Here is a 19,006-nt window from a genome sequence, read left to right as displayed (position 1 = left end):
ATAACCAGTTCAAACTCTGCATCCATAACCTTAGTGTTTAAAGATGTCTTAAAGGGTTAGTTCACCCCAAAATGAAAATGCTGTCACTAATTACTCACCCTCATGTTGTTCCAACCCCGTAAGAATTTTGTTCATCTTCGGAACACAAATTAAGATATTTTTGATTAAATCTGAGAGCTGGATCACTCCTCCATAGGCTTCTTGGGATCAAAACTGGCCGGCCCAGGGGTCTCATTTATAAAGCATGCGTACGCACAAAACGGGGCTGGAAACGTACGTACGCCAGTTTCCACGCAAAGGTTGTGATCTATAAAAAACAAACTTGACGGGAGAATGTGCGCACCTTTAAGCAAACTTTGAATCGTGCGTACGCACGTTTTGGAGATGGAGCAGTTTGGCGACACCGATGGTGAGCTGGAGCTAAATGTCTTTTTGGTCACTTTTAGACTGAAAACCTAAAGAAAATTATACATACAGTATACAGAAAGATAATACAAATATAATTTCACTCACCAAGCCTATCACATGAAGCAAACATCCATCCCTTTTTAAATGTCCATCCCTTTGTTCTTTAGTGAAACTGACGCAGCCTATCTAAAACCGTAAATCTTCATTATAATCATAAATACAGTGTTCTGTGAAATATGTTCACAATAACAGTTTAAATAATTAAAACTATGTTTTACTTCTGATATATACATTTAGATTATATATGCCATTCTGATTAATGGAGTTAGACACTTAAATTACATGAAATCATTACTGAGAAGTTACAACATTTTTTTCTATTCAATAAATAGAAATATTTGTTGTGGATGCAATGCTTTCAAACACTTTTCCTCTGGCATGCTGTGTTTTAATGTTTTAACTACAGAGATAAGTGCTTATCATGATAATAGCAGATTGTCTGAGAAAATAGTTTCGTGCAAATAATGCACTAAGGTCTATCTGTTTCCATTAAAAATATAAATCAATTAAAAATACTCTTTGGCCAGAAGAAAAGATTGAGAAAAACTTTCTCTGAAATGTATTTTACACTATTTGATTTATTAATTCAAAAACAAGGCAAGGATATAGGCTACTAAATTATTTTTTATTAATGTAACTAATGTGACGGCACATCCGTATTTCATATTTTCCAAATGTCTTGTACCGTTAAACATGTTATCACGTGGATGAATAATCATATGCAAATGATATGCAGATGAGGATATGCATAGTAAAACTAGGTGTTGTAAGCTCCATATATGGTTATTTCGGGGAGGAGACGCATGTGCGCACATTCTTCCGCTGACTGGGATTTATAAAGTGAATTCTGCGCAGGTTCTGGCGTACGCACGGTTTTATAAGTCCGAATATTTGTTTGCGTATGCCATTTTTGGCTTTAGGACGCACGTACACTTTTAGTAAGGATCCTACGCACAGTTTTATAAATGAGACCCCTGAACAGTTAAAGACATCGTTAAAATAGTCCAAGTCACTACAGTGGCTCAATCTTAAGTTTATCAAGCGACAAGAATACTTTTTATGTGCAAAAAAACAAACAAAAATAATGACTTTATTCAACTATTCATTTCCTTCTCTGTTGGCCTCGAGATTTCACGTAGTGAAAAACACCCTCAGGGTTTGAAAAACATGAGGGTGAGCAATTACTGACAGAATTTTCATTTTTGGGTGAACTAAAACTAACCCTTTAAGTGTATTAGCAATGAAACGTAAAACTGCTGTGGAAAATTTCTGCTGCCCCAAAGCAGAAATTTGCCCCCATAATGACTGTTTCCTAACATGTTTCCTAAACACCAATGTACCTGCTGGATGGATAAATCTATCTGTTAGCATTCTCAATGGCAGTTAATGGCATTAATAAATTAACAAGCATTTTTTTTTTTTACAAAAAATAAACAAAGATATTGACACATGAAACATAAAAAGTTGATTTTAAGTCAAATGGTCAGTAAACCACCAAATGTTCTTTCCCATGCAAAAGCACACATTATATAATTTTATATTTTTAAAAGCCAGGATTTTTTAACATTTTTTTGTTGTTGAGAATTTTCATTTCAATTTAGGTGTCACTGGTTGTACAAATGTTTTGAAAGTAGAACTGTGTTAGTAGAACTTATCAGGAAATGCGCCCGAATGGCTTACTCGTCTTTGCACATCAAGCTGGGATTACACAAAATATTTTAACATCAGAAAGATTTCTTCTTCTTTTTATCCATCTCCCTTTTAATATTTCCACCAACAAAAAAAAAAGACTATCTGGGTTTTTTTTAAGCTAGGTTAATCTACATCTATTAAAGAACTATTTCAAGTGCTTGTCAAGGATGCCTGAAGAACACTCAAAAACGTTAAGAGAACGTTTCACAGATAAGCCTGGCTGATTTGCTGATGGAAAATGATGTGTGTCTGCTGACAGGCTGCTTGAAGTATAGTTGTTGGCTGTCATAGTGGTGCTATCTCTTCACCAATCAAAGCGCAGGTAGGGGATGACAAGGAATTTATCTCAGTGTTAGAGAGCTCTATATCTCATGGCCTCAATTACAGCATAGAGTGTTAAGCCTTCATTCAGAGTAGTGTGTATGTATGTGCGTGTTTTTTTTGATGGTGTAAAAGAGGAAGAAAGACATGAACAGCAATACCCTGACAGCAAGCAGGGGGTTTTGAAGCCTTGATAACAAGATCACACTGTGGAAACGTGAGTGAGTGAGTGAGTGAGTGAGTGAGTGAGTGAGTGAGTGAGTGAGTGAGTGAGTGAGTGAGTGAGTGTCAGTGAAACAGAGACTGGAAAGGAAGGCTACAATATACTTGTCATAAAACGTGAGACTAAAATTTGACACTTTCAAATTATTGTTGGTATGCATAAAAATGAAGCACCTTATTATCTGCATCATTTCATATGGAGGTTATCAGGATGGGAAAAGAAATTGTAATATTTTGTTGCTTTCCAGTAACAAAAAAAAAACATCTAAACATCATTGGAACCATAAATTTACCTGAGAAACAATTTAATAATAAGACTTGTTTTTATTTAATATATCTTGCTTGTAAATATTTATGTTTCTTACCCCACTGGAAAATAGTTTTAAGAAGAAACTAAATTTTATTAGAAAAAAGAAAATATTTGCCCGTGAGGTCAGAAAAATAAACTTATTTGAAGATATGCTCTCTGAAAACATTATTTTATTATACACATTTTGTTCTTCTTATAAGCAAGGCGTTTTATTGGTGGGCCACCTCAGCATAGGGCCCAATGAGTAGAGGACCTTAGTGAGCACCCTCCTGTCAGGTTCTGCCCTGACAGCCTTGTCTGTGTTGTTTGTTTCATGTCTGTTTTGTGTGTCAGCACATGGCTTTGTATTCGTTTGGTGTTTGCCATGTCCTGGGGCCTATACCATGAAGCCGGTTTAGGTGGCTAGCCAGGTATGTTTCAGTTTAGTTTGCACCAACCCTGGGTTTTAGGCACCCTGAAAGTGGTTTGGCTTTTAGCAGTGTTCATCGCCATAGTAACTAACGCTGCACGGCTAACCTGGTCCGGGGCAGGTTATGTTCCAGGTAAGAGATCTCAAACTCGGACCAATCAGCTGTGAGCAAAGGATAAAGTCACTCCACCTGTTTCTACTTCCGGTTTCTGTAGATCACTACATAGCAAATGATTTTTAAGGACAAAATCGTCTGGCTTTTAGTAACACTTATTTAGAATAATTAATAATTTTGTATGATTTAGATATTATTTATGTAATTATAAATCGATCACACGTACAATTTTAGTTTATCAATTATTTTTACGCACAGTTTAAAAGAATAAATATATAAAGGTAATAAATACGTTTTAGAATCAATAGATTAAGCCAAAAAATGACTTTAAAAATGAGTTTAAAAGTTCAGGTCTCTCTATACCTTTATCAACTGTATAAACTAACTTCGCAACTTTTACTTGCACTGATATAGCAAGTCTTTTAGTTGTTCTCTTTCATAGCTGTTCTTTCCTTGTTCTTGCTGTGCAAATTTGTTCAAATTCCTAATATTTTTTTTAATCTGGTAATATTCTGCAGAAGAGAGAAGTGAATCGTGCTGCTTCTCTCGCGAGAAATGAATCGCGGTTTCACTCGTTCTCAGCATGTTATTGGCTGTTCGCTACTGATTTCACACTTAAACTCCTAAACTCAGGATCAAAGCCCGAGTTGACAGAGAAAGTTGATGATCAGCATCATGGTACCAACAAAGCCTGGTTGGATTGGTTTGGTTTTGTCAACTCTAAACTAATCATGTAACCCGGAGTTTGTTCAACTACCATCATGGTACAGGCCCCTGCTCTTGTTCCGCCTCCTTGTTTGCCATTACCACGCCCCCTTGTTTAGTCCCTGTCTAGTCCTCGTTTGCTTGATTGTTTTCACCTGATCCTCATGTGCTGGTCCCTTTATATTGTGCCTCTTTTTCCAGGTTGCAGTCTTGTTTTATTTCTTTGTTTCCTAGTTCTACCAGAAAGACTCGGGAGAATAAATACTGTAACAATAGATACATTTATTGATAGCCCAGCAAGCAGTGTTGGGAAAGTTCATTTTCTACATGAACAAGTTCAAAGTTCAGTTCACAAATTTTAAAATGAACTAGTTCAGTTCATAGTTCATACTTCAAAAAATGAACTAGATCATAGTTCTTTTTTTTTCCCCATATGTTGCTGTGAGCTTTTTTATTTTATTTTATTTTTTTATTATTATTATTATTGCCACAGCCCATATACAACCACAGACAGCTATTATTGTATCGACGGGCAAAGTTTGCACAGAAATGTAAGATTTTTCCCATCCTCATTAAATAATCATACGACGCCTCCTCGCTCGCTGCTTGATGACGCATGCGGCGGCCACGGTGCGAGACTGGTGGCTGGTGTTGCCAGATTGGGTGTTTTTTTCGCTACATATTAAGGCCTGTTTATGCGTGTTTTAGCCGGGTTTTCGCCTGGAAGGCTCTATAGAAATCTGGCACACTATTGAACACAGTTAAACTGAGAGAGCGTGCGTTCACAGACACCAGAATGAACGAGTTCACCGTAACGTTCATCAGGCAGTAATACAGTACGTTCAGTTCACGTTCGCCCAAAATATGAATGAGTTCATGAACTATCGTTCATTGAACGCGTTCAGGCACAACACTGCCAGCAAGCAATAAAGTTCTTTGGCGTATACCACCCCCTGGGAGGTATAGGAAGGGACCATCCTGGTGGTGGTGGGGAGGATGGAGGGGAAGGGGCCATCCTGGTGGTGGTGGGGAGGATGGAGGGGAAGGGACCATCCTGGTGGTGGTGGTGGGGAGGATGGAGGTGAATGAAAGCGTCAGCATCTGCAAACTAAAACATGTGTAAGTACCGGTCTTTTATACCGCAAGTATTAGACACGATTGGATAGATGAGAAGGTAATAAGTGACGTAGCAATTGAGTCTTCCTGGCAGAACTTAACGCTAAAGCTTCCATTTCCAGTTATTCATTTATATAATTTATTTTATTTTTCCTTTGCTATTGCTCCAGTTATATTTAATTTATTATTGTTTTCTGGTGTTTAGTTTTTGCCAGTTTTTATTTTGCTCTTGTTTTTGTTATCTCTTGTCTTGAGTTTTGTCTTTTGTGTTGTCTTGTGTTGCGTTTCTGTCTGCCCCCTGAGATTCTCTGCCTGCTGGTTCCTTCTGCCTGGCAGTTAGACTGGTTCAGGGTCTTCGGCAGCAAGTATCAGATCTCTGCTTCATGGTTCCTTGCCCTGTCTTCACCACAACCATCTGCCTGGCCTGGTCACGTCCTCTGCAGTTCTTTGTGTTGTCCTCTGGAGTTGGTTCCAGCAGTCACCCACAGGTGTCCTGTCATTTACCTCGTTTCCACCAAAAAAGAACTGGTTCGGAACTGGTGCTGGTTCAAAGTTGGTTCAACTTGCGAACCTTCTCAGAACCTGTTTGTTTTTCCACTGACTAGAGAGCCCAGCGAACGACGTCGTTACGTCACTGTGTATGTCGCCATACGTCTTAGCTTTCCCTTTCCCGTCGTGTTGTTGTTCACAGTAACCCGCCCCCAGCCCCCGACGTAAGCATGACGTGGTAAAAGAACGGTTCTAGTCCAGCAAAGAGTTGGTGCCGCTTTGGAACCAATTTTCCTGGCCGAGAACCGGTTCTTTGGCTGTCGAAACACAAAGAACTGGTTCGCGAGTAGGCACCGGCTCTGAACCGGCTCTCAAAATGCTTTGGTGGAAAAGGGGCAATTGTTTCCTGTTGACACTGTTTGGACTGTTCCTGCCTCACCCTATCTTGTACTGTCTTCTGTTAATAAATATCACTCCCCTGCTCATTTTGCGTCTGGGTCTCCCCAATCTGAATCCTGACACCTCCCCCATATAGGAAAATGCACCCCTCCCCAACTTTAATTGGCAGGCCAGCTTACTTGTGAAAAATTACAGAGACATTTCCCTGTTGAAAAATCAGCTGACGGCAGCATGAATTTCCATTCTGGTTTATGCAGTATAATTCTGGTTTGATGCTGGTCTAGTTGGTTCACCAGCATAGCCTTTCTGCTTGATCAAGTTGTTTTGCTGATTCAGTTATTTGGGCAGTTTTTTGTGGGATAAATCATCATCATATGCTTGAGAACAAGTATCCAAAACACAACATATGCTGGTGCTCTACTATGCTAGTGTCACAATCACGTTTGTTGTTTCGTTGTCGTCTGCCTTAATCATTAATTTGTTGTAAAGGACAATAATTATGTTCAGCTGTGCACTCATCAATCATCATCACTGTATCAATCTTATCACCTAGGCTATGTTCGGTTCTGTTTCAGTTCAGTGTCCGGTGTATGTTATGCTGTGTTGCTTTGTTCTCTTGGATTTACCTGCGGATTAATATTAAACCCTATATTTGAGCTCTGAACCTCCGTCTTCATGCACGTTAGACAACACTAGTTGTAACAGCTATAGTCTTTTTAGAGTATTATTCAATTGTAATTATAATGACGATCTTTGTGCACTGGTGTGACTTTCCAAGTTATAATTTTTTTTTAAATGAATAAGTGTAATTTTATATATACATTTTGGCACTGTTTTCGACCAATTATGTAAATTTGTTTTGTGATGTGACTCCATAAAAAAAACTTTTATAAACATGATTTTTCAAATGTTGTTCATTTTTGCAGTTTTTGAAACTCTACATATGTTTGTACTTCTAAATTATTTTGCCACAGCGTAGGACAATTTTAAATAATGTATTACTGAATGCAAAACATTTTATATATATACAAAAAAATGTCCATGTCATTTGTCAACTACCCTTATGCATGTTTATTGCATTTATATTCTGTTTATTCATTTAGTACACTGGAGGGGGGATAACCTAAAAATGCTAACGCTATTCAACCTAAGTAAATTCATTTAAATTCATAAAATGTATGGGTTAAATCATGCAGTTAAATATCTTTTTAAGGCAGCAATTGCAGATTTACACTTTTTACAGTGCAGATGCTTGTTTGTAAAGATACGGCAATTTATAATGAGACACATTTTAACATGCAATGTTGTAATTCAAATTTCCAAATTTGCACTATAGAAAAATTCAGCTTGAGAGGTACACAAAACATTACATTTACAAATGTTTAGTTTAGAGATTAGTAGGAAGTTTATTAAATGTGTTAATGTTTGAGGGGGGAGTTTGGAAGTTCATAATTTCCTTTAATTTTCTTTATGTGGGGGATGGTTTTGATAAGATAAAGTGTTGGGCCTATTGGGTCTAAATCTAAACGGTTGACTTGAGTGCAACACAATGAATCCATAGACAACGGAGGAGCCTCAATTAGAATAACAAATACGAGCTGGGCTTCCCCTGTCACACACACACAATACACACTCATCACACACACAATACGCACTCATTATACACACACAAACACACACACATTCTCAAACACAAAGTCTCTCTCACTTACAATTTTCACACATATTCCCATCGTTCTCTCACAAACATACACCTTCTCTCCTTTTTTACTTTCTTCTGGCTCTATAGGGCAAAAAACAATAGGTAGTAAATAATCAAATTAAACGCGTGTTTTAGCAGAGAACTGCTGGAAGCTTTCAGCCACATTAGCTCCAGAAAGGAAGGAGGGAGAGGGGAGAAAGGGGAGGAATAGACAGGGAGGGAAACAGGAATGGAGAGGAGTGGTGGGAGAGCAAGAGGAAGGAGAGCTGAACGCTTGCCAGACCATCACATTTGGCCCAAATGAGGCATACACTAATGCTGCCTCTTCAGAGTATCTAAGAAGTATTTGTGTTTGTGTGTGTGTGTGAGAGAGAGAGAGAGAGAGAGAGAGAGAGAGAGAGAGAGAGAGAGAGAGAGAGAGAGAGAGAGAGAGAGAGAGAGAGAGAGAGAGAGAGAGAGAGAGAGAGAGAGAGAGAGAGAGAGAGAGAGATTCTTTGGCTTCTGTCTATCAGACAGAAGCCAACTTTGACTTGAGCGTGTGTGTATATGTTTGCATGCAGGGAGTGTTGGTTTGTTAATCAAATCACACTCAGTGTTTTAAATGGTTGAGTGCATGCTCTCATGTTTGAACATGTCTCTAAAGAGCTCTTATGTTGTTTATGAGTATACAACCGTTTTCACTTCGTTATATTGTCCATTGTTAAAATGACTTAATCATCAACCAAATCTGCACCTCCCTTCTTCCTGTTTATAATTACATACATTTTTTTTATGCCAGTTGTAGAATTCTGCAGAACAGTTTGGTCCAACTCCCTTTAGCGTTTCTGCAGAAGTCAGCACTGTCCTGTTTCATTTTGAGTTAAACCCTCAAACCGTTTTGATTTCCGAAAAGCAGAACAGAAAATCCCACTCATGGAGACCAGACTGGGCATTGGAATTAAATGCTAAGAGAAGTATGATGTTATGGTTTAAGTATCTACAACTGGGGATTTTTTTTTTCTTTTCTTTTCTTCTACTACTTCTTCACCACACTGGAATGAATCCACCAAGGGTCAAATATGATATTTTCTACACATTTTCTTTTTAATTTTATTATATGTTAAAAACCAGCAGCTGCAACAAGCGTTACAGGATGCCGTTTTTGTTTTTATTTGTTGTTGTTTTTTGTCATTAAATTAATGTTAATAAATCAACATCTTTGAGACATTAAAATATGTTGCTGCATTGAAAATAATATGTAGGTTGTACAATAGAATATGATGGCTTGAAATGAATCAAAATTGGCCTCTTCTGAAACTGCAGTCATAAATAAAATGACAAATCGCAATGTTACAAACACAAAATATTAGCAGCTATTTACTGTATAACTGATTACAAAAACAGATTTTAAATGAAAAATCCAAACATATGTTATTGTTCATGCAGGGAATTCTAAGAATGCCCATTTCCCCATATTATAAGACAATACATTTTATTGTGAAAAACCTCATTTTAACCATATTTTATTTAATTTTTAACAATATTTAGAGTGCATTTTACAATATTTTTTAGTAAAATTACATGCATTGTCTTTTAAAGTAGGCTACAATATAATTTTACAGTATAAGGTAACTTAGTTAATCGGTTAGCAGGTTTTTTACATAGGCTACTGTATTACTTTTACAAACACTGAGTATGCATATTTGTATAGCCTAGGCTAATGGAGTATTATTTTGCAGAGCTGCTTGTTAATTTAAACATATAGGCCTACTAGGCTATTGTTATAACTATTATTAAGCGATGAAAATAATTAGTAGCCTAATTAGAGATACGTGATAAAAAAGTAGCATAATAGCACTTGTCACACTTTCATTGTATTCGTATAACTACTTGCCATACCATTACGTTATACCATAATATAAATTGCCAATCACTCGACCATCTCTCTCTCTCTCTCTCTCTCTCTCGCTCTCTCTCTCTCTCTCTCTCTCTCTCTCTCTCTCTCTCTCTCTCTCTCTCTCTCTCTCTCTCTCTCTCTCTCTCTGTGTTGGTGAGCTAAAGCGCAGAGAGAGGCAGCGACTCTATTCAGTCACTGCTGACAGTGGAGGGGAGTCCTGTGTCTCAGCGCTCCTCTCGGGATATTCTCTTCAGTTCGTCTTTTGAGCGCTTTTCCTGTCTCAAGTCCTGTCTCTCCTCCTGTCTCCAGACCTGTCTCCCCCCCCGCGCTCCTTTAATCCGTGTCGCAGTGAGAGAAAGGGATAAAGGGGAAGAGGGCGCGGAGAGAATAGCGAGCCGGTCCCCGCATCATTCCAGATGGCTGCCTCTGAATCAGTGGATGAGATTGGGCGCTCGGGTTCAGAGCTGTAAGGAGCTGGTGTTCCGGAGAGAGGCGGCTCTGCTGTGACAGCTTCCCACTCAGCTGTGCCTCAGGTTCGGCTCAAGGTAAGAAAGCTTGTCGCCGGAGATGGCGAAAGTGCGGCTAGTTTTGAGTTACGTTTAATATTGTAACTTTGTGCTGGTTGGGGTGCTGAACGTCTTTGTTAGTGTAAGATTTAGAGACGCTGTGCTGGAATGTCACATTACCGATATCGGACCGGAGATGCTGTAGGCTACGTTTAATTTCGCTCGCGTTGTAGGCTTTAATAGTCTTTTATTTTAATACAATTTCTCTTGAGCAAAATCAGTCCTTAAAGCGCGATTGACAACGGCTCCCGGTTTAGTTTGAAAAACAACCGTTAATGCGCACAAACAATTGCACATGTGCATGTTTGTCTCCATTAATTGTATAGCCATATCGTCTTCGGCTAATTGAAAAGTATTTGAAAACATTTTCTAAAAGAATGTTCTAACTTACACAACATCGTAAACATTATAACTGTCTTATTGTTCTTTTTATCCTTGAATGTGTTGAGGCTGCATGTAAATTTAGGCTGTTTGTTTATTTGTTTCTGAATATTCGACTTTCATTTTCTCTTTTTGTTTTAGACTTTTCCTCAGGTTATTTTTGACATACATTTTTAATCTTAAACAGAAACTGTTGTTTATTTAGGGTTTTAATCAAAATGTATTAATGTAGTCTTGTTAAACATAACAGGACTGAGCAAAGAAATTAATTAGGTATTCATATTTAGTATTATTAGTATTAATGCAATTAATGTAGCCAAAATATCTAATCTCTGGCGATGCTTCCCTTTTTAAAGAATGCGCCGCCTCGCGGGGAAACACGCACACGTGCGCGCACACGTAGGTTTCACTATTATGTGAGGACATCTCTTTAGGCGCAGTGTTTTTTATAACAAGGTGACGATATTTACTGAAGCATACCCTCATCATACAAACCTGTTGACGTTAGACTTAAAACAAAAAAATTATTTGACCGATTTATGACCCTTTAAAATTGTGAGTAGCCTACCACTTTAAATGTCCACACAACTACTGTAGAGGTATTAGTATTAGCCAAATCTTTGCAGCCCGCAGACTACACTAAACTTGTTGATTATTAAGTTTTCAGTAAACATGATAGAATAGTAAAATATTAAAATAGACAGAGACTACAAAAATAACCACATGTTCATATAGAATGTCTTGTGTAATTGCTACTCCCTACGTAAACCTGTGCTCTTATGATGCAGAACTTGGAACACTTTTTTGGTCATCTAGCCTAAGTTTTTCTCGCCTTATAAAATTCATCCCCTGACTTTATTGAATTCCCCTGTGATGTTCCAGCGCAACGTTGTAATCTGTTATTTCAATCTTGTGTAATTCATGTTCCTTTAATTACGTACTCCGATATTATACCAATCATGACATGCACATAGTCTCACACACACACATAAACAGAGAGTGAACAAGTGCACTTGTTGGATGTACTGCATTTGCAGTTTATGAGAAAATATCTAGCCGCCATCCCTTTTTCTGCTGTAGCAACATTTTGAAGACAAAATGTGGTCATGTAGATTACCTGATGTGTACATGCAGTATATGGGCGACACAGTCGATTCCTATTGGACAAATGATGAATTTCTCCCTTCGAGCCACCCTTAGGCTCCTACTGGTTCAGCCTCCAACTTCCTATTTATATACAGCCAATCACACACTCCTCCCGGGAAGTGTTGGCCACAGCTGGTGAAGTGTTGATTGAAAACAACCTGGAGGCTGACGGCTGAATTGCCCCTCAAGAGCATCCATACACACCCCTGATGAACACTTCTGTGAGAGGAACACACCTCAGAGATGCTTAAAGTTGTACTAAAACATGAATTTGCTTGTCATTTGTCATCTGTATTCTCTCCAGGTTTGTTGGGGGTCAGGAGAAATCTCAGGACATGTAGGGCTGCCAGTTGGGTGAAGGATTCATTTCGGTAACAGCTGATATATTGGCTGAACATTGTGCCACATTAAAAGCGGCCTGTCTTGGAAGCGAATTTGCCAGTTTTGTGAGATGGTCACATGACTGCAGCATGATCACCAAAAAAGCCAATTTGCAGCTTTAGCCCGCATCAGTGATCAATCAGAGCCTCCCACCCACGCACACTCCCACACATGTGCGCCATTTGCCATGAATCTGGCCACCAAGCTGCGGAGGAATCTGAGGAGGCTGGTCATCCTCCTTGCCACCTTCTGTATGGTCAGTGTTTTAGTCTCTGCCTACTACCTTTACACAGGCTCCACCCAAGAACTGGATCTCGCGGACCGTGCCATAGGTGCAGACTGTGCTGACCTCAGGGCCCTCCCTTTCCGACAGTCAGAGCCTCGGACACCAAAACCAATCGATCTGTCACGTAAGGATCCGGTGGTGCTGGTATTTGTGGAAAGTCAGTATTCTCAACTGGGACAGGACATCATCGCCATTCTAGAATCCAACCAATTCCGTTACCATGCCGAAATTGCACCAGGGAAAGGTGACATCCCACCTTTAACACACAAAGGCCGTGGACGCTATGCACTGGTAATCTACGAGAACCTTCTCAAGTATGTCGGAATGGATGCGTGGAACCGCGACCTCCTGGATAAATACTGTGCCGAATATAGCGTTGGCGTCATCGCATTTCACCGTGCAAGTGAAAACTCCCAGCCTGCACAGCAGCTGAGGGGTTTCCCTCTGACATTGCGAACAAATGTTGCACTTCGGGACTGTTGCGTAAACCCACGCTCACCTCTGCTCTACGTAACACGAGCAGAAGTGGATCGAGGGCATTTACCAGGAGAAGACTGGACTGTGTTCCAGTTCAATCACTCCACGTATGAACCAGTCCTATTGGCTAAAGCTCGGCCCAGTGAGAGTGGGGCGGCCCAGTTGATCCCAGGTAACCAGGGTCTCCATGCTACCGTCGTGCAGGACTTGGGTCTGTACGATGGGGTGCAGCGTGTGCTATTTGGACATGGGCTGAGCTACTGGTTACACAGACTCATACTGGTGGATGCCATCGCTTATCTCACAGGCAGGAAGCTGTCACGATCTCTGGAACGCTACATCCTGGTTGACATAGATGACATTTTTGTGGGGAAGAAAGGGACGAGAATGAATGTCAATGACGTGAAGGTAAGAGAATGTGTGTGCTAATTTGAGTAAATATAAAATATAAAAAAATAAATGTACACAAAAAAAAAAAAAAAAAGGTATATTTATAAAATGATTATTTTGGGCATTTAAATGGTGCCATGATAGGATGCATCTCCAGAGATTCTACATTTTACAAACACATCTACCACAAGATTATTTCTAGCCTGTTCCAATTAATCACAAAAGACAGAACGAAGACTAGAAGCTGAAATCAAATTAGCTGTGTGGGATTTTTAAATGCAGCATTTGGTGAAAATGGTGAAAAAAACATTTAAATCAGACAAGAACACCTGTGAGTAACTATATAACAAAATAGACAAAATATCAATAAGTCTATTTGGTTGATTTTTTGTCGCAGCTGTTCAAGTCTGATATACTAAAAGTGAATGTTTTTGTGAGGACAAGAAGGGGATGTTGTGTGTGTGTGTCACTGAATTGGAGTGGGTGTTTAAGTTGGCCTCAGTCAGTATAAAGAGGCTATTTAGAGGGACAAGAGCAGTAAAATGGTGTTCATTCTCTCTTTCACATACTCATTCATAATCTCGTTCCCACGTTTGGCCCCTCTCTGAGATTGAAGAGCCGCTCACACTCCATTGTGAGATGACTTCATGACTTCCAGAGCTTTCGGTTTCAAGTGCATGGACATGAGTGTATATGAATTAATGCGGACATTATGCAATGATTAGAGATGGATACAATAGGAGAGAGTCAAATGTTTAAAGGAACAGTTCACCTATGAACATTTTGTCATAATTTATTTATTTTGTTCCAAAACATGCTGTTATTATTTTGTGGAACTTAATGTTGAGTTTTTTGAAGGATCATTACGCAGCTCTTGCCAAATTTCATAATAAATTGTCAAAGCACAGAAAACAGACACCATAGAAGTAGTCCATACAATTTGTGTGCTATATTACAGGTCTTTTGAAGCTATCTGCTTTTGTAAAGAACAGTCTAAAATGAAATGAATTGAATTAAAATTCTATCATCATTTACTCACCCTCATGTATACTCATTTCTTCCTTCTGTAGAAAATGAAGGGAGATAATTTAATGAATATCCGGTTGGGTGAATTCAGTACAGTTGCGGTACCATCTGACTCACTTTAACGCTTAACAAAGCACTTAAAGAGTGTCAACAAAAAGAGTAACTGCAGCTTGCTGATTGTTTTCCAAGAGGTTTTAGTGAAAAACAACCAGTAACATTACAGTAAAATTGTGGCGGTCTCGATTGATCTCCTGTGCGTCATGCAGCACAAATCTCCTGTCCAGTAGGTAGGCCTAGTGGAAATGCAACATCATTCTTCTACTTATGCTGTTTTAATGGTGGTTGTCAAATCAATGGCTGTGTCTGAAATCACCCCCTATACTCTTAAATAGGGAACTATTTATGGGGACAGCCATTTGTAGTGGTGTCCGAAACCATAGTGGATATTATCAAATGCACTCATTCAGTCCCACAATGCACCACAATAACGAGTGTACACCCGATGTACGCTCAACAGCTAGAGAATACCTATGATGCACTGTGAAAGTCACGCGTCGAATGAATTCCCGCGTCTCACCAGAAGATGGCGGCCGCAGCTGAATCATCCATCCATTTTCCAAACCGCTGGTCCAATGTGGCTACAGCGTAATATCATACAGGTATAAATCCTTATCCTTTTTAACTGATTTTTAAATAGTTTAATTAAGGCTTATACACACTAGTTTCCATGACTGAGTTCAAGATAAATATTTTAACTGGAGCTGTCAGGTTGCTACGTTTTAAATAATGATGAGCACATATTATGCAAAAGTGGCTGCCCAGTTTCGGCGCATTCAGTGTCCGAATTCACTCACTTGTTTTCATTCACTCCTTCAAGTGAACTATATTAGTGGAGCAATATTGGGAAGAGTGAATGAGGGTATAGGGGGTAATTTTGAACACAGCAAATGCAAAAAGGTTCAACAATTGCCCAGCAACATTGCTCAAAAAGTTGCCCTGTGTATCATCACCTTTATGGTGATTTTTTTTTTTTTTTTTTTACTTGATTGCCACCGATGACTACGAAGTGTGGACATTTTTTCTAAATTCTACTTTCACGGAAAACAGCATCAAGGTTTAGAACAAATTTTCTATTCCCGTCTACAGACTTGCATGATAAAATCTTTTGGTACTATTGATAATTAGGCTACTAATTAGGTAGCCTATATGCATATTTTTGTGGAGTTTCCATAAATATTTATTAAGAGGGATTATAAATGAGGTAGAGGTACCCAACATTTACACGTCAGAAATTTAAAACTGACTGGCTTCAATTATTTAAAAATACTGAACTGTTGGACACAGGAAGTGATGACACATTCTTTATGGTTGCTCCTTATGGGTATTTTCCTTATTAGCTGTCACTTGGTTTCAAACAGACTCTATAAACAGTATGGTACCATTACCTAGCGTGGGTACACATTTAATTTCCGAATCTAATGTTCTCTGAGAAAGGTTAGTGGCTAAGCACGTGACACCTCCCCAGATGTTGCTAGCTAAGAATGTGCACTGTCAAATTCTTCCCGATTGGTCTGAGCTAATTTAGACCTGGCAAATGAGCCAGTGGTAAGATGGAGATTCTGGAGGGGGTGCTCAGGGAGAGAATTAGAGCTAGTCGCTCTGGAGCACGGCTGGAAATGTCAGCGGAAAATTCCCGGAGGATTCTGGTGAAAAACAAGGCATGCAGTGATGGGGGAGAGAAGTGGGAAGACTTTGATCTCCCAGCCATTGTTTTTAGCCACTGTTACTACTGGTTATAGAGAAGAATCTGACTGTTTATTGCAGGCTATCAGAATCCAGAACAGGTGCATGTGTTTGTGCGTGTGTGAGGAAAGGCCGATACTAAGCCAGTGGAATGAAATGGCAGATAACAGCTAATCAATGGAAAACTCATGGTGCTCAACTGGTGGGCAGCGACACAAAAATGGGACACAAGTCTGTTCTGATACAGTCAGAAGTGGAAAAAAAAAAACAATGCCAAATGGCTCAAATAAAATGCAACTAATCATATAATCACACATTGTTAGGATATATATATATATAGATCTGGTGACTGTGGGGGCCATTTTAGTACAGTGAACTCATTGTCATGTTCAAGAAACCAATTTGAAATGATTCGAGCTTTGTGACATGGTGCATTATCCTGCTGGAAGTAGCCATCAGAGGATGGGTACATGGTGGCCATAAAGGGATGGACATGGTCAGAAACAATGCTCATGTAGGCTGTGGCATTTAAACGATGCCCAAGTGGCACTAAGGGGCCTAAAGTGTGCCAAGAAAACATCCCCCACACCATTACACCACCACCAACAGCCTGCACAGTGGTAACAAGGCATGATGGATCCATGTTCTCATTCTGTTTACGCCAAATTCTGACTCTACCATCTGAATGTCTCAACAGAAATCGAGACTCATCAGACCAGGCAACATTTTTCCAGTCTTCAACTGTCCAATTTTGGTGAGCTCTTGCAAATTGTAGCCTCTTTTTCCTATTTGTAGTAGAGATGAGTGGTACCCGGTGGGGTCTTCTGCTGTTGTAGCCCATCCGCCTCAAAGTTGTGCGTGTTGTGGCTTCACAAATGCTTTACTGCATACCTCGGTTGTAACGAGTGGTTATTTCAGTCAAAGTTGCTCTTCTGTCATCTTGAATCAGTCGGCCCATTCTCCTCTGACCTCTAGCATCAACAAGGCATTTTCGCCCACAGGACTGCCGCATACTGGATGTTTTTCCCTTTTCACACCATTCTTTGTAAACCCTAGAAATGGTTGTGCGTGAAAATCCCAGTAACTGAGCAGATTGTGAAATACTCAGACCGGCCCGTCTGGCACCAACAACCATGCCACGCTCAAAATTGCTTAAATCACCTTTCTTTCCCATTCTGACATTCAGTTTGGAGTTCAGGAGATTGTCTTGACCAGGACCACACTCCTAAATGCATTGAAGCAACTGCCATGTGATTGGTTGATTAGATAATTGTATTAATGAGAAATTGAACAGGTGTTCCTAATAATCCTTTAGGTGAGTGTATATATTCTCTGTGTATTGCTAGAAACTGCTTGGTAGAAAGTAGCCTGGGATGTCCTAATTCTCGAAAAGCAGGTAAAAAAAATATCTTTTTAAAATGCATCCCCTTTGTTAAATATGTTCACTTAAATTTAATATAAGCATGGTTTTTGGAAATCATTTGATCATTATACTATAGCAAAAACAGTTGAGAGCCACTGGTTTGTAAAATATCACTGAAATTCTTGTTCTCCATTAGATTACTTAAACAATCATACAACAGTTACTTTTTGACTCTTGTCATAAATAGGCTCATGTCATGTATTTGTTGGGAGTGTAAAGATGAGAGATAGAAAACAAGAGCGAGAGTGAGAAAGAAAGGAACCCTGTGTGCTCTAGATGTAGGTGTTGTAGATTAGAATGTCACTCTTAGTGACTGGTTGCCATATCTCCCATCAGCCCATGGGACAGGCTGAAAAAACAGGGGACACCAGTGATAAATGACTCAATGCACACTTGCACACACTCACAAACACAAATGGGATTTACCATCACTTAACGTGTGTGTGTGTGTGTGTGTGTGTGTGTGTGTGTGTGTGTGTGTGTGTGTGTGTGTGTGTGTGGATTCCCCAAGCAGAGATTCTGCTGAAATTGCAGTTAAAGTGACCTTGTGTCGGTGGTTGTGGTTGTGTAACAGGACATTTAAGCACAGATGTGTGTATGTGGAACTTTGCATTTGTATGGTGGTGTGGCAATTGTGTAAATGACAGCATGTGTTGAACTGAACTCACCTAGCTTAAACTGCATTATTTATGAAGTATTTATGAATTTCATTATGTACACTTGGGTAATATAGTGCAGTAATATTTGCCTTTTGGCATGGCATTTTTAATATATGAATATTTTTAATATATTAAATAAACTAATCATATTCACTACCATTCAAAAGTTTGGGGTCAGTAAGATTTTTAATGGTTTTGAAAGAAGTCCCTTATGCTCACTAAGGCTTCATTTATTTAATCAAATTAGAGTAAAACAGTAATAGTTTGTAATATATTTCCTTTATAGTACTTTAAACAGTTATTTTAAAAATAATTGTTTTCTATTTTAATGTATTTTTGAAATGTAATTTATTCCTGTTATGGCAAAGTTATATTTTCATAAATCATTCTAATATACTGAATATAAGAATTGTCTATTTTGATTTATTTTCATGGTGACTTTAAAACAAAAATCTTACACCTTGTTTACAGTTTTTTACTGTTTACTTCACTGTGGTTTAGGTCACTGTGTAGCATTTTTAATTTCTTAAAAAGTTATAGGAAAATGTATATAAATAAATATCGCCGTTTATATGCGTATGCTGTGGAAAACCATAGAATGGCTTGATTATTTTAACTGGATTTTGATTGCGTTTGACATCTTGAAGGAATTATTTTGAATCTTATTGGATACAAAAGCTGTTTGGTCGAAATGATAGTTTCTC

The 19,006-nt window shown here is 38.9% G+C and overlaps 1 protein-coding gene across 1 annotated transcript in view; it reads left to right on the top strand.

The window, feature by feature from the left end:
• Positions 1 to 9,972: 9,972 nt before the first annotated feature.
• ndst3 (N-deacetylase/N-sulfotransferase (heparan glucosaminyl) 3) overlaps positions 9,973 to 19,006 on the top strand; it is a 66,609-nt gene continuing 57,575 nt past the window's right edge. Inside the window, exons 1-2 of the mRNA XM_056256895.1 lie at positions 9,973 to 10,369; positions 12,222 to 13,469. Of these exons, the coding sequence (XP_056112870.1) occupies positions 12,486 to 13,469 (984 nt within the window). The 5' untranslated portion in view covers positions 9,973 to 10,369; positions 12,222 to 12,485. The remainder of the gene's footprint in view (positions 10,370 to 12,221; positions 13,470 to 19,006) is intronic.

Source organism: Rhinichthys klamathensis, unplaced genomic scaffold, assembly GCF_029890125.1.
Source record: "Rhinichthys klamathensis goyatoka isolate OS25496 unplaced genomic scaffold, OSU_Roscu_1.1 h1tg000133l_1, whole genome shotgun sequence".
NCBI classification, from domain to species: domain Eukaryota; kingdom Metazoa; phylum Chordata; class Actinopteri; order Cypriniformes; family Leuciscidae; genus Rhinichthys; species Rhinichthys klamathensis.
Note: the sequence above shows the minus strand (reverse complement) of the source record. Positions and strands in the feature narration are given on the sequence as shown.